Here is a 14,744-nt window from a genome sequence, read left to right on the forward strand (position 1 = left end):
CTACACTTTTTGCCAACCTTGGTGCTGGCTGAGCCGGAAACAGTTTTGCTAACACACACCAGCCTGTTAGCTAGCTCTCTTTCTCTCATTGATCACCTACTATACATACAGATAACAGATATTGGATGTCTGCTTTTACACAGACACTATGGGATTGATTGCAAGATGATCAACATCAAATGCATTGCTTTTTTCCTTCATTCTTTTAGTTAAAAAAACAAACAAAGACTCATTTGGTACTGGAGTCACTCTACCGTTGCTTAATGTCAGATTATCATCATGAGATAGATATTGGATGGCTTGGACACCTTCAAATGAAAGAAATACTAATAGAAAATACCTTGATTTTTTGCTATCTAGGCGAATGGTTGTCGAAGCATCACCAATATCAAACCATGAGACTACTATTCTACTGATTATAAGAAAATACAACTGTAATATGTTTATTATATGAGAATGCAAAATTCTGCTGATTCAGCATACTGAATGTATAAGACAGTTGTATTTTCAAAAAATATGTGTGTTCTCTCACAGTTACCATAGTCATTGCAAATACATGTTTAGACATAAAATGATGTCCGTCTAGAGTTTCATCCCATTTACAAACATATCGAATATCAGCTATCAGAGGTAAATTTTCATCAGCAGCACAGACCTTACCAGTGAGGAGCGTAGGGATTTGGGTTATAGGATCTGTGCGGTTGTTGGGCTGCTGCTGCTTGCTGTTGCTGTTGTGCTACTACTGCTGCTTGTTGTTGCTGCCACCCGGGCTGCTGGTAGTATGCAGCTTGGGCTGCTGCTGCTGCTGCAGCTGCATGAGGAGATGTACTCATGAGACCGGCTGATGTAGAGATTGTGGGCTGAAAGGCAAATCAACAATTTTTAATTCAGTACAACCTGGGCATCTTGATTTGTCACAAAACATTTGAGTCAACATGGTGAACATGACACAAATGAATGCGACTCAGTGTTGCACTTTGTGTGCATATGTGTATTTGTTAGAGGGGACATGTCATGCCGTATTTCGGAAGTGATGCTACTTATTATTAAATGTTGCATCACTTCCGATGCCCTCTGATACCACATGCTATGTGTGCTTACATTATTGCACGATAACTGTTAGAATATTCAATGTGTAAGATTTTAATGTAAGAATTATTTTGTTTATAACCACTTATGAATATGATAGCATAAGAGGAACACCAGTTAATTCATTAATCCCATCGATCATGTTGTAAAACGGATAGACGCTAATGAAGGAATCTAGGAATTAATTACAAAGGAAATGTAACTGAGCAGTGTGACAGCAGTATTAACTAGTGTCTGACCGACCAGATTGGTAGTTTCCAAATCGGGCCGATTATTAGCTTATCGGTGGTGATCGGCATCAGCCGATTTTTCTTTCATCTGCCGATGTAATGCACCAATCACCCAGTATCATGAAAGTAATTGTTGAAGCTTTATTCATTTATTGGTAAATGAAAACTAGACTAGTTCAATCAAGAGAAATTTAGGGAAAGAACATGCTTTGTAGGCTATAAACCTATTATCATACCGTGATTCAACTTACACAGCGAGTCAACATTTTTCATTGTGTGATTTGTGTCATGGGCAAAGTATAAAACATGTGCTTTTGCGAGCTACGTGCCGTGTGCAAAACTCATGGATGGGGTGATCGATTGATTCGATGGACTTGGACATCAGGGGGAAAAGGAAAACTGAACTTAAAATAATCTTGGTCAAATTAAGTATTTTAAATGAATACAGGAGTTTTTAATCAGGCCTCAAAATAAGCCAGAATTTCTGAGGGCCATTTGGGCCCTTGACCTTAAATGTTTGAGGGCCCTAACAAATTTTTATGGGCCCGAATTTGGGTCACTGATACTGCAGTAAGCTTACTACCGTAAGTGATAAAAATTGCCACAAATTTTGCGGGCCATTTGGGCCCACCGGAAGTATCTTTTGCGGGCCCTCACTGATTTTTGGGGGCCGAGGGCCCTTGGGCTCCCCTTATTTCGAGGCCTGTTTTTAATGCTCAATGGTGATACTTATTTGCGTACTAGTACCCTTCCAACATACGGGTGAAATTTAGTAACTGTCCATTCAGCCATTGTTTACAATTGGGGAATTGGTAATTGCTGATCGGATTTGCCGATCAAAGAGGGAATTAATCGGCTTGACCTGATCAGTCAGACACTAGTATTAACTGAAGATTCCAGAGCATCTTTGGGTATTATGTGCAAACTTGAGACAAGACTCTTAGCTATCAACCAGCGTAAGAGTCTTATCTGGACAGTTTATGTACTTGTATGGGTATTTATGACTGTGTATTCAATGCACACTCATAAAAGCATTGTATTTGTCCTTGAATATCATCACCTGCTGCAATAATTGCCCAAGTCAGTTTTTGTAATTTTGAGAAATAAGTACAAAATATGGTTCAAACATGCATCAGTTACATTGTATGTAACCACTAAATTGATTCTGATTAATCTCTGTTTTTTGTCTTATTACATTATTTGTTCTTGAGCAAAGATTGGTGAATAAATATGTTTAAATGCATGCTTGAATCATATTTTGTACTTTGTTCTCAAAATTACAAAAAATGATGTATGCAATTATTGTAGCGGGCTGATGATATGTCATTGACCTTAAAGGTGGGTATGACTGATGTTGTATGCTTGTGTCATGTTGACACCTGATGTGTATAGAATGGGCAATTCAAATTATTGATAAAACAGTAAACAAATGTGACAGGCATTGAAGCTGAATGTCCAGATGATTTTCCTGTGAGAAGTTGACATGTTGTACTAATTAGAGAAGATGATGATTTAGGTGGAATGCATGAAGTAGCCAGATGTCTGATGAAGTGAGAAGAAGAAATAAAGAAAACTGTAACAGCAGTCACAATGTCAGTCATCCGATTTGTGAAAGTTTAATCATGTATGTGATCAACATCAGAGTTTCTGCAGTTAAAATGCCTGATGGAAACAAGTTTTAAAACTGGGGATGCAAATCAGATATTCTCACAAGTATTCAATAACTCTTAATGACCTTTGACCTGAAAACATGTATTTATTATACTGTTTTTACAATACCATTTATTACAATACTATTTACTATGCATCCCTGTTGATAAAGTGTCAACTTTCTTCCCCTGAAATACTCTACACACAATGACCCAAGTGACCCTGAATGACCTTTGACCTCTATTCTGGTTAAAACCAAGTGCACAAGGATGTAAGAAGCTGTTGAAATAAAAAAAAAAAACTGAAAAGGTGTGAGTGAAGTGAGCACATCAAACTCTAGCCTTGGGCCCTTTTTTTTAAACAGATGTGACGGATCGTGGAATAGGCTGTTGACACATACGATACTGTCACCGCGATCCACTATGAAATAGAATGAAAATGTCCTGACTGATTTGCTACAAAATGGATTGTACCACCAGGGGCGTAGCCAGCTTTAGTCGGGGAGGGGAGACAAAATAAAAATTTTGGGGAGCAAAGACAAAAATTTTTTTTGTTGCATCATTTTGACACGGCATTATCGTTGAGCTATAATACATATACCATTTTTTGGCGACTGCACATGTAAGTCTTTGAGTTCCCAAAAAAGGGCTTTATTAGGCAATGATTGGGGTGGATTCTGTTGTTAAGAAACAGCCTCTTTTCCCCTTTTCTTTTTCTTCCCAATTTTCTTTTTCATTTGTTGTCAGAGGGGCACTTTTCTTTTTTTATCAGGGAGGCACCCATGATTTGATTGATGGACAGATGCAATTCGCCAATGGTGAATCCAAAGATTGGTGGGAGGGGGCACCAGCCCTGGCAAGTCTTGCAAAATCAGCCTATTCAGCCCCGATAAGTCAAATCCTGGATCCACCCCTGTTCAGAGATAGATGGACATACAGACTATGATACCATAAGGTCTCAACAATTAAAATCGGAGACCTAAATATTAGTATGAATCAATCAAGTTGAGCGGTTGCCATCTGTAGTAGATATCACCTGCCCAGGTCTTGTAGCTATTGAGGTAGCTCCTTACTTACCTTTCGTATACCTTGTGCTTGTGGGTGTCCATGCAATGCTGGACTTACCCTTGTATCTGTGACATAGACAGTCCTTGGAACCCCTTGCATCATCATGGGTGTCATCATACCTGCTTGTTGTGCTTGCTGCACTGCAGCAGCCTGTTGGTAACTTAAAGAAGTAGGAACAGCAGTCTGCAATGATCAAACAAAAACGATTATTGACATTTAAAGTATGCAAAATATGACCAGGAAAGCCCCAAAATTGACAGTTGATGTGTCTATAGTGGGGGAAAATGATACCTTTGGCCACAGAAATACTACTCCTGTCATCAGTAACATAATCCTCACATTTGGGGTTTGTGGTCAACATTTCACACATTGTTAACAGCTTCACCAGAGGAAGCTATCATGAGAGAATTGAATGCCCTTTTTCATTAAGAAATTGCACTATACAGTAAACAAATACAATCATTTGTACCACAAAACATTAGTGTCGGCATCATCATGGTTTCCAATTGAGCACTAACTAGGCAGAAGTGCGGAGAGGCTACTTTTTCTCCACGCATAGTAACTTCCTGGCAGCCTGTCAAAATCACCATGAATCAGGCTTTACCTGATGCCATAGTCAGGGATTGGCAGCCAGAGATCTACTTTGTCTGGGGTTCTTATGACCTAAAACATTACATGAATTTTGTACCCATCCCAATTAGGCCTAATTTACATAGCCTGTGCTAATTAGTTTTGTGATTTGATTCCTTTGATGTTCCAAATAGTCACACATTTAAACTGATGGGACAAAACATTTGCAGACTTCTAAATTTGCTGTTTTGAAGTTTACCATGAAAAGCATGACATTAAACACTTAACGTTGAGAGTACTGGATAATGACGATTACTTACCTGACTGTACCCGGTATAGGGAGACTGTGAACTGGCACTAGACAACGCTGCAGAATATGGGTAACTAGAACTCGAGTGGTATGTTGCTGTAAACAATGACAAAGTAAATGCAACAGTTGTAAGAATGTAGCTTTGACAAACACCAAATGTAATAGATAAAAAAGAGTCAAATGAGACAAATGGACTACTCTTGTGATGTTATATAACAAAATGTCTTATAACAAAAGACAAGCAGGTTGATTATTAAAGGTGGGTGTTCAGATATTTATTTATTTATAACATTCGGCCTAAGCCAGGCTAAACCCAATAGTGCTCAGAGGCTACTAAATTCAAGGGATGCCTCCAGATATGATGGGACAGTGATATGGGAAGAGGTCCGAGGAGGAGGAAAACCGGAGCACCCGGAGAAAAACCTGCGAGGACGAGCATGGATCGGCAACCAAACTCACATGTGGCACCGCGGGGAATTGAACCCGGGCCACAGTGGTGAGAAGCGAGTGAGAAGACCAATACACTAACCCGCCCTCCCAGATTTATTCATATTTGGTGTTGAGGCCTGTATGAAAGAAAAAATCTTCAGGCTTAACATTTCACTGGGATATAGAAAAATATGAGCTTTCTTCTAATGCCCAAATCATCAATTTAATATGATAAGTGTTGGAGGGGGGGGGGGATAAGCTGTTGATCTGGTTACACATCTTAAAATCCCCAACAGACATAAATAGGATTTGTATGATTGAACTTACGTGCTCCATATCCATAAGCTGCTGCTGCTGCTGCATTTTGTTGATACACGCTTGGGCTGAAGCCAATGGTAGGAGGTGTCCCTCTTGGACTGGTAGCATTGCTAGCATAGGCTGCCGCTAAATTTACAATAGGATTGAATAATAATAATAATAATAATAATGAGAGATTTAATATAGCGCCCAACGCAAATAGCCTCTGGGCGCTTTACAAAACATAAAACCTATGGAACAAAAAATTTAAAAACAATATATAGCCTAACTTAAACATACTATTACACATACACAATATTGCAAGAAAATGACCGGGAAAATGAATATAATGTAACTGGTTATTCACTTTATCTATCTTATCAATACATCAACTTCTTAGAGCACAAAAAGTCGAACTTGGAAGTAGCAGACCATTTTTAGGTAGGTGAACCCTTTTCTGTATTAAAAATAGCGAACATTTTATTCCCATTAGATTTACATGTTAGTGATAGTGAACCTTAGAGATAGCAAAACCTTAGAGATAGCGGTCCTCAGGCATAGCGGACCGTCGCTACCCGAGTACATTTGTACTGTGTTACATACCTTGACTCGCCGTCATTGCACTAGAATAGCCCTGCTCCCCTGTTGGAGCTGTTCCGGCTGGATAACCTGGAAGTGAGTTTGTTGGGTAGGATGGATTCATTGGGCCGCCTGAAAAGAGACAAGGCAGAACATGTACATAAAAAGGAGGAACTACATGTATGTATCACATGACTAACATGACCGCCCGCTGTAGTAGCTACAACCCTGGAATCACACCAAACACATCCCTCTTTCTCACTGTCTCTTGATTTGAGTGGAGGGCTGAAATGACTGTTTAGTGTGGTATTCTCAAAAGCGAGTGGTGGGATGTAGCTACAACCCTGGAATCACACCAAACACATTCACTCCGGATCCCTCTCACTCACTGTCTCTTGAATCTCTTCCCGTTTCCCCTCTCGTTCACCAAACATAAAGTACTTGTGCACTGTTGCCAGTTACTGATAATAAGCACCAATTTGGAAGGAAGATTTTTACATTTCTTTATCAGTACCGTACAACCAAATGATACTGAACGAAATTCATACTATAGTATTCAGCAAGGTCCCTCAGCACTGACCTTCCGACCTTCCACCCTTCCCGATTATGGTGTAAAAAGAACTGAGCTACACAGTTTGTGCAGCGAATGAGGTGCTGATGATGTGATTGAATTAGCCAATCCGAACCCCACTTCTGTGTTGATGCTATACACAAAACCAAATCAGAAGACTGCAGAAGGACCTTGCTGAATACCATAGCCTCATTTAATTTGAACACAGGGACAACTTAACATGCCAGACACTCCACAGCTTCCAAAGATCAGTTGCATGCATGGCAATCTCTCCTTTCTTCATCAAAAACAGAGTATTTTTTTGAATTCTCTAAATCTAAACAAACGTAACTTTTTTAGCATCCAGGGAAATCATTTTCAGAATATTTAATTAAACACAGGTTTGTTATTGTCACATCATATGTAAAAAGGGAAATATACATAGAGTCATTAGTAGCAATCAAACACTACTGTATTTGCTATTTTGCACTTCTAAAATTGCCATCACAATTGCAGCCATTAACAATATGGTCCTAGTGCATTAAAAACCAAATTTGGCATACAGTATGTTTTGCTACATTTGCTAATCATTTTGTTTGTCATTTAAGATCTGAATCAACCAATAACCAACAAAATTTACTTCACTTCAACACTGGCACAGTACTCTAATGAAATGAGTTCTGCTGTTCAATGAGATAGCATTTTCCTTTTATATTCAATGAACTACATTATATATGCAGTTGACTACCAGTACCATGGTACTAGGAATTGCTATTATATTTGCCACAATCAGCTCTATGTAAATTTCCCTAGCATTCTAACACCATGTTAGTGAGACAATAAAATACTTGCACATAATTCAATGATCATCAACATGTACATGTACAATCATCTACATGTACTAATTTCACATTGCTGAAACAGGGCATGTTTTTCGAGGACAATCCCTGATTGGTGAATTCTCTACCAAGATGTCATGTGGAATGTAAAATGGCAAATTTGAAAATTATATAAAATGTATATTTTAAGCTAGTGACCAGAGATACCACTTGGTGTTGTCAAAATGTCCTGAAAAATATGGAAAAATCCTGAAAATGCACCTTTTCTTATTCTTTTGCACAGGAAGGGTAGAGCAAAAATTTCCTGAAACCGGTAAATTGTCTTTAAATTTCCTGAAATCAGGAAATTTCCTGAAAAGTGGCTTCTCTGAGCTACAATGTAGAAGTCTAATACTACTAGTAATTGAAAAAGGCCAGCATTACAGTCCAGCTGGACCCTGGGTTGAACTTAAGCTGTTATATATGGTGAGGAAGAGGTGTTCAAACATGCATTCATAAGACTACAAGACTATAGCCAAAATAACAAATTCTCGATCATGAGAGGGTGTACCTTCTGCGTCAGCGTCCTGCTTGACCTTGCCTAGCAGCGACCGTGTGATTGGTCAATTCTCAAAAGCTGTGTTTGCGCCCGTAGCGCGCCGGTCTTTGCGTAAAATACGCTCGGCGCAACTAACTGTGCGTACCCAAGTTGGCTCTCATGATCGAGAATTAAATATTTTGGCTATAGTACTAGTGGATCATGGAAGTGCCCTCGGTGTAGCTGCTGTCAAGTTTGGGCTTGGATTATTACGATGTATACTTTTGGATGATCAGCAAAAAGACATTGTATGTTGCTTCATACTTTCATATGATCTGCTGCTGGGGTTGAAACAATCATGAAGAACTTTCAAGGTTACCTGCCTGTGGAGACTACCAGTGGATTTAATGAAGTCAAGGGCACCCACGGCTATCTGATGAGTACCAAGTTTGGGGCTTGAGACTACTAAGACCAAATGATGAGTAATTAGTGAGTATGGGACATTCACACTTAGATTGGGCCCTGGCACTTACAGGCTGGTCAGGAGGGCCCACGAAAAACTAAGCTTTTGTAAAACACCTATCTTACAAAACAAGATATCTGTGTGCAGATACATTTATGAACCTGAGTTTCATATGAATTTGGCATGTTTTTAAAACATTAGGGTCTAGAGGTGCATGTATTTTCATTCAATGGTTCACTAATCAGGGTTCCTCTCTTTACAAAATGCCCTAGGAAACAACTATAATACTAAAGGTGTTTATATACCGGTAAATGACACCACCAGGTTGGTATGCTATGCATGCCTAGGCCTATTAAAGTCTACCTCGTGTCACCGGCACTAGCTTTGAAGTTCAGCGTGTTCTGCGTTAGCTTAGAGTTTACTTAGTGCATGTACATACTTTTACACACGCGATCAACTTGCCGCATATGTACACGCAAGAAACCACGCTAAGCCAACGCAGCACATGCTGAACTTAAAAGCTAGTGCTGGTGACTCTGGGTAGATGTACAGACTATAGATTTGAATTTTTATAACAACTTTTTGGGAAGATCTTTACAAATTTGGGACATGAAATTTTGAAAAATTATGTTTTCTCATTATCTAACAAAAGAATATAGTACTGCATGATTGTACATATTAATATACTAGTAGTAAGCTAAATTTCTTAATTGATCACAGTTTTGTGTTGTGTATTGAGCGTATACAAGTGTGAATGCACAATTGATAAACAATCATGGTGATTGGTTATCATTATATCAACAATTATGACAAGATGTTCGACCCATTGGTCATCAATCAAGCACAGAGAAGGGACCTGTAGAGACTTTGCCTCTTCCAGTACTCGATGATCACCACCGTGTACCCGGAAGTCTATTACGAATTAGGAAATTTATTTTATGTATACTGTACGTTGATGATCAGTGAATTAATGAAGCCCACAAAATAAAATGTTTTTGTTGATGAAGAGGATGATAGATGTATGACCATGATTACCTGGTACAGCTGCTGGATGGGGTATGGGCAGCATGGGAGGGGATTGTCCCAGGCCATACATTTTATTACCTGTTACAAAAGAAAAACAAGAATAATACACACAAAACATGTCTAATGAAACTTTCATGAATTGTGAAAAGTTTTATGTCTGATCCAATATTTTCAAACATTCAATCTGTGTGTGGTCTAATGATTTTCCAATGTTGTATTATACATTGTATACCTCTGAAGTTGTGTATATTTTTTAACATCTACAGCCTATTTTAATGACTTACAATGTAGCCAGCCATCAGTGTAGACTGTGATTTACATGGCCACATTTTTTTCTATTGTATTTCTATTTCAACTCGACTTGAGTACTCGACCCACAAGTCTCACAAAAAAAAAAAAAGACAAAATGTTGCTTTGACATCATCAACTGATATGCATACAATGTAATTTGATTTGCACAGTCAAACAGATCCATTCAAGAACTTGACGATCATTATGAACATTATGATAGTCCAGAGATCACTTGGAAGTACTGCTACATATGTATAATGAAAGACCACCTTAGCTATGGTTAAAATTGCTATTTTATCAAACTTTCTCAACAAGGTTAAACTTGTTTTCAAACAAGCTTTAGGCCAATGGAACTCGATTATTAGTTTCCGATTAGATGTTTGAAAAAAAGGACGAGGTCGCTATTTCATTATTCATTATTCGGTCTCTTTTCATATCCATTATGTCAACAAAATCAGTGATTTTATGAACAGCTTTCTCCAAATTTAGGTACCCCACCAGTACCAAAGTATATATTGTTGATGAAAGACCATTTCAAAACAGGTATTAATGCTTAAATCATCATTACAGACATTTTGAATTTGTTTTTATTAAAATGAAAAGAAATTTGCAATTTTTGTAATCACTAGAAACATGATGAGGTAATCCGTAAATTTCCATTATTTACCACATCCTCTGCCCCTGCAACAAAGAAAAACTGCTGATTATGATCAGCAGGGGATGTCAGACATTTTGAGAGTTTCAATTTTGTTTATTTCCATCTCAATTTTCAGATAATTGACTTTTTTATAAAAATAATGAAAGTTTTAGTCAAATTGAAAAGGTGATGCGAGGCGGTCAATAGGAAACTAACAATCAAGTTCCATTAGCCTTATTTTGTTCCAAAATTCATGTTTTTATAGCTTTTTTTGACATAAAAGAGCTTGGTGCAAAACCGGTGATACCAACTCCAAACATTTACGGCAGCAAATGCATTTGCAAGTGCGTTTGACATCTTTTTACTGCGTGGTGCAATTCTGCATTTATTCAAGATGGCGAATTTTTCAAAAAACCCGATGTACCGTACCGTAATGTATTTTTCTGAGAAAATTTCTATATTTCTCAAAATTTCTGCAATTTTTCACTCATATGATCATCTTTTCATGCGACGAAAGTGATGCTAATTTGAAGGTATGTTTCTTTGCTTTTACGATTATTTTAAAATTATTTTTCCAGACAAAAACTCCCTAGAAAAAAAATGGTCATTCAAAAAGTTGTTTTGATCTTGTTTTTTTACAAAGTATTGCCTCCAACGGACGAGGTTCAAAACACACCAAGGATCAAAGGATGATACAAGAGGATACCTAGAATATATAAAAATAGAAATATTCGAGCCAGGTATACAACTTGGTGTGGGGAACAAGACAAAGACAAGATAAAAACTAATGCAATATGTAAACCAGAATGGTGTATACTGTTACTGCACAAGTAAAAATCCAAAACCACAGGGATAGTATACAAAGTTAAGGTGGTACTACACCCCTGGCCAATTTTGTGCCTATTTTTGGATTTTTCTCAAAAATTATAGCGCATTGGTGACCAGTGTTCGAATTTAGGAAAAATAAATGGTTGTCCCACGGACAACCAGATTACAATTTCTGGTTGTCTGTCGAAGTTTTTGGTTGTCCGTAGGCCTACAAATGTGACTTTTGGCTAGATTTATGGTTGTCCGGCGGACAACCGAATCAATATTTTTGGTTGTCCGGCGACTTTTTAGTTGTCCCGGACGGCGGACAACCAAAATTTCGAGCGCTGTTGGTGACAAGTAAGATATGTATATTATAGGGGCAAGGACTACAACTACTGCACTGAAAATTTTATTTCAGCACAGACAACAAATGTGGAGTTACAGTCAAAAATGAGGGAAAACCAATATTTGATCAATAAATCAATAACTACTTGTCTTGAGTCACTGAAATTCCAGTGCAGTAACTGGATTCCTTGCCCCTATAATATACATAACTTTTATTACCAGTGTTTCATTATTTTTTGAGAAAAATGCAAAAATAGTCACAAATTTATCAAGGGGTGTAGTTCCACCTTAACAAAAATACAACCTGTTTGTTTTTTACCCCATAATTTCCCTCATTTATAGTAGCCCTGTCAGGGTTCCCGTTAAGGGTTTTAAAATGTGCGTCATGTGTGACGCAAGTTTGCTGACAAGATTGAAAAAACTTGGGTCCAGACAGATTTTGTGCGTCCATCTGAAATTCCCGATCAATCATAGCGGGAACGCAACGGCAACCCCTCGTTGCTAACACACGTACCCCGGGTCTACCTCATCAAATGTTGATTGTTAAAATAAAATTTTCGCCGTGATATTCCACCTCCAGTCGCAATGATAATTTTCTCAGTTCTGCATCAGTTTTTGTCCGAAACATGGTCAGAAACAGCTGCAAAAACATCATAAAGTCTGTCAATCTTTAGCAAATTTTGTACTTTTACTTCCGGGTTTTACTTTTACTTGATCCATGTGTTGTTGATGCTATAAAAGCTAAAACACGCGCTGCCACAAATAATACAAAAAAAGGGTATCATTTGGATTTTGTCTTTAAAATTGCTTTTATTCATCGTAACAATAATACTAATAAATGAAACGTAGATTATTTATGAAAAAATAAACTTAAAATATTAAAAACTGAATATTGTCAGGTTGTGATAAATAACTAAATAAACATTAACCATGCGTCGTCAGTTCAGCATGCTTTGTAAACAAACAATTGCATCAATTGGGACTTTCCTCATCAAACAGCGATCGCATGACGGAAAGCATGCAAAAAGTGCACGAGTTCCTGACGTTGCATTTACAAATATTGCAGAATTTACTTCAATTCTTAGCAGGTTGGTCAAAATTTTGGGGCTTTTATTACCGTAAAAATAAAACAATTTGTTATTTTTATCATCAATTAATGATTAAATTTCGAAGTTTTGTCTGCGTCCACATGCATGTGACATGGACGCAAAATACTTGATTAGCCATGTGAACTTGCGTCCAAATTTGTAAAATACGCGTCTGGACGCAATGACGCACACTAACGGGAAGCCTGAGCCCTGCCCTCCTTGAATGCTCCTTCCAATACATTTATGCATTAAACCTTGACTCCAAAGTGTTTGGCAACTTTTTAACCATGATGTAAAACCTTGAATGATGCAAAAGTAAAAATTTAGTCCATATAGGCCTATAGCGAGGGTGGTCAAACTCAAAAGTCAGGATCGCCATAAAAAAGACTATAAGGCCCTTCACAATTGATTCTTAGTTTCCCGTTTCATAGTTGAAAACAAGGGATGAGGCGACTTTTAATTATTAATTATTAATTATCTATTATTTTCTTTATTTTAAAACAAGTGGTGCAACCTACATCAACCTGTTTTGACAAGGAACATGCATTTAATTATTTTACAATTACAACTTTGTTTGATTTTATATAAGTAATGGTACAGTTATGTTCTTTGTTTATTCATCATTATAGTTGATATGATCAAAGTCAGAAAGTAGCAATATGCAAGTCATTAAAAGTAACTTTAAAAGAGAAAATCCAAAATATAAATAAAATAATTAAATATTTTGCAATTCTCTACTTTGGGCCGCAGGCGGAAACAGTGTTAGAAATATGCCTCAAAAGTTACAGGCCAGCGGGCTTGATCTTAAAAAGTTACCCGGCCAGCCGGGCCGGCAACTAGATGCCAGTCAGAAAAGTTACCGGCCAGGCCAAAAAGTTACAGGCCAATGGCGGCTGACCGGCCCTATTTCGAACGCTGGCGGGAAACAGGAAACTAAGAATCAATTGTAAAGGGCCTAAATAATCAAATTAAGTAATTCTTGGCCAAACTGAAACATGCGCGTTGCGTCCATGTAGTGTACTACGACTAAGCGTGTACGCAGTGTAAAGGGCGTGTATACTTTCTTCTGTACCGCGCTATATTCGTGTGTGTGTTTATCGCGGAGCCACTAAGCGTTCACAGTGTTCCAGTTTGGCCAAGAATTACTTAATTATTTTGATTTTGAGTCCGAAATTCTGACAACTTTAAAGTAGAAAATACTGCACAGGTCGGCAACCAATCACGACTCGAACTAGTCTTTTTTAACATCTGTCTTTCATATTATATGCCATCATCGCATCACCGGCTCATACCAACTGGAACTACCAGCCCAGCCCCACTTGCGACTTGTCATGCTTGTCTTGTGACTTGTTCAGTTGTGTACCTCTGCTGGCTCTGTATTTTCAATTTGGACTTTGTAAAATAAAAACGTGTCTCGATTCTTATCTGTGTAGTTTTTAAAATCTTTAACATGTATACTTTAAAGCAAAATAACCACTTGAATCACAAAGTTATCCCCTCAAAACCAGAACAGTTCACATTTCCCTTGTATGTCGTCAATTAAATATCTTTTGTTGACACCGACATCCTATACACATGAATGCTGAATTCATCTACTCCCAAATCCAAGGAATAGCCCTTCCATTGTAATCAATTTGTGATCAAACTCGAACAGCAATCAAGCCCATATTGGACCTGCTATGACATGGATAACTAAACCTTACGATGCTAAAGGTGATTTACTTACCCAATTGACAAAACCAATTATATAATAAATTTATTAAATCTTCGGTTCTGTCAAAATCCGCAGTGTCTCCCTGATTAGTACATAACCTCGTTCGAGATATTTTAACGTCGTATTATTTGAAAATATACAATTATCTTAAATAAAGGCAATAAATTGATACAAAACGAAATTTTTTTATGCTTTTGGTTTTTTTATCATTCATAATATTGTTTTTAAATTACAAAAAAGTAT

The 14,744-nt window shown here is 37.6% G+C and overlaps 1 protein-coding gene across 1 annotated transcript; it reads right to left on the minus strand.

The window, feature by feature from the left end:
* Window positions 1-523: 523 nt before the first annotated feature.
* On the minus strand, window positions 524-14,604 carry LOC140155615 (uncharacterized). Its single transcript, XM_072178528.1, has 7 exons — window positions 14,514-14,604; window positions 9,626-9,694; window positions 6,246-6,353; window positions 5,673-5,789; window positions 4,927-5,012; window positions 4,046-4,219; window positions 524-860 (listed from the first exon to the last, which is right to left on the minus strand). Exons 2-7 carry the CDS (start codon window positions 9,684-9,686, stop codon window positions 657-659), a joined length of 750 nt encoding a protein of 249 aa, XP_072034629.1. The 5' UTR covers window positions 9,687-9,694; window positions 14,514-14,604; the 3' UTR covers window positions 524-656.
* Window positions 14,605-14,744: the final 140 nt, after the last annotated feature.

This window comes from Amphiura filiformis, chromosome 6 (assembly GCF_039555335.1).
Source record: "Amphiura filiformis chromosome 6, Afil_fr2py, whole genome shotgun sequence".
NCBI lineage: Eukaryota > Metazoa > Echinodermata > Ophiuroidea > Amphilepidida > Amphiuridae > Amphiura > Amphiura filiformis.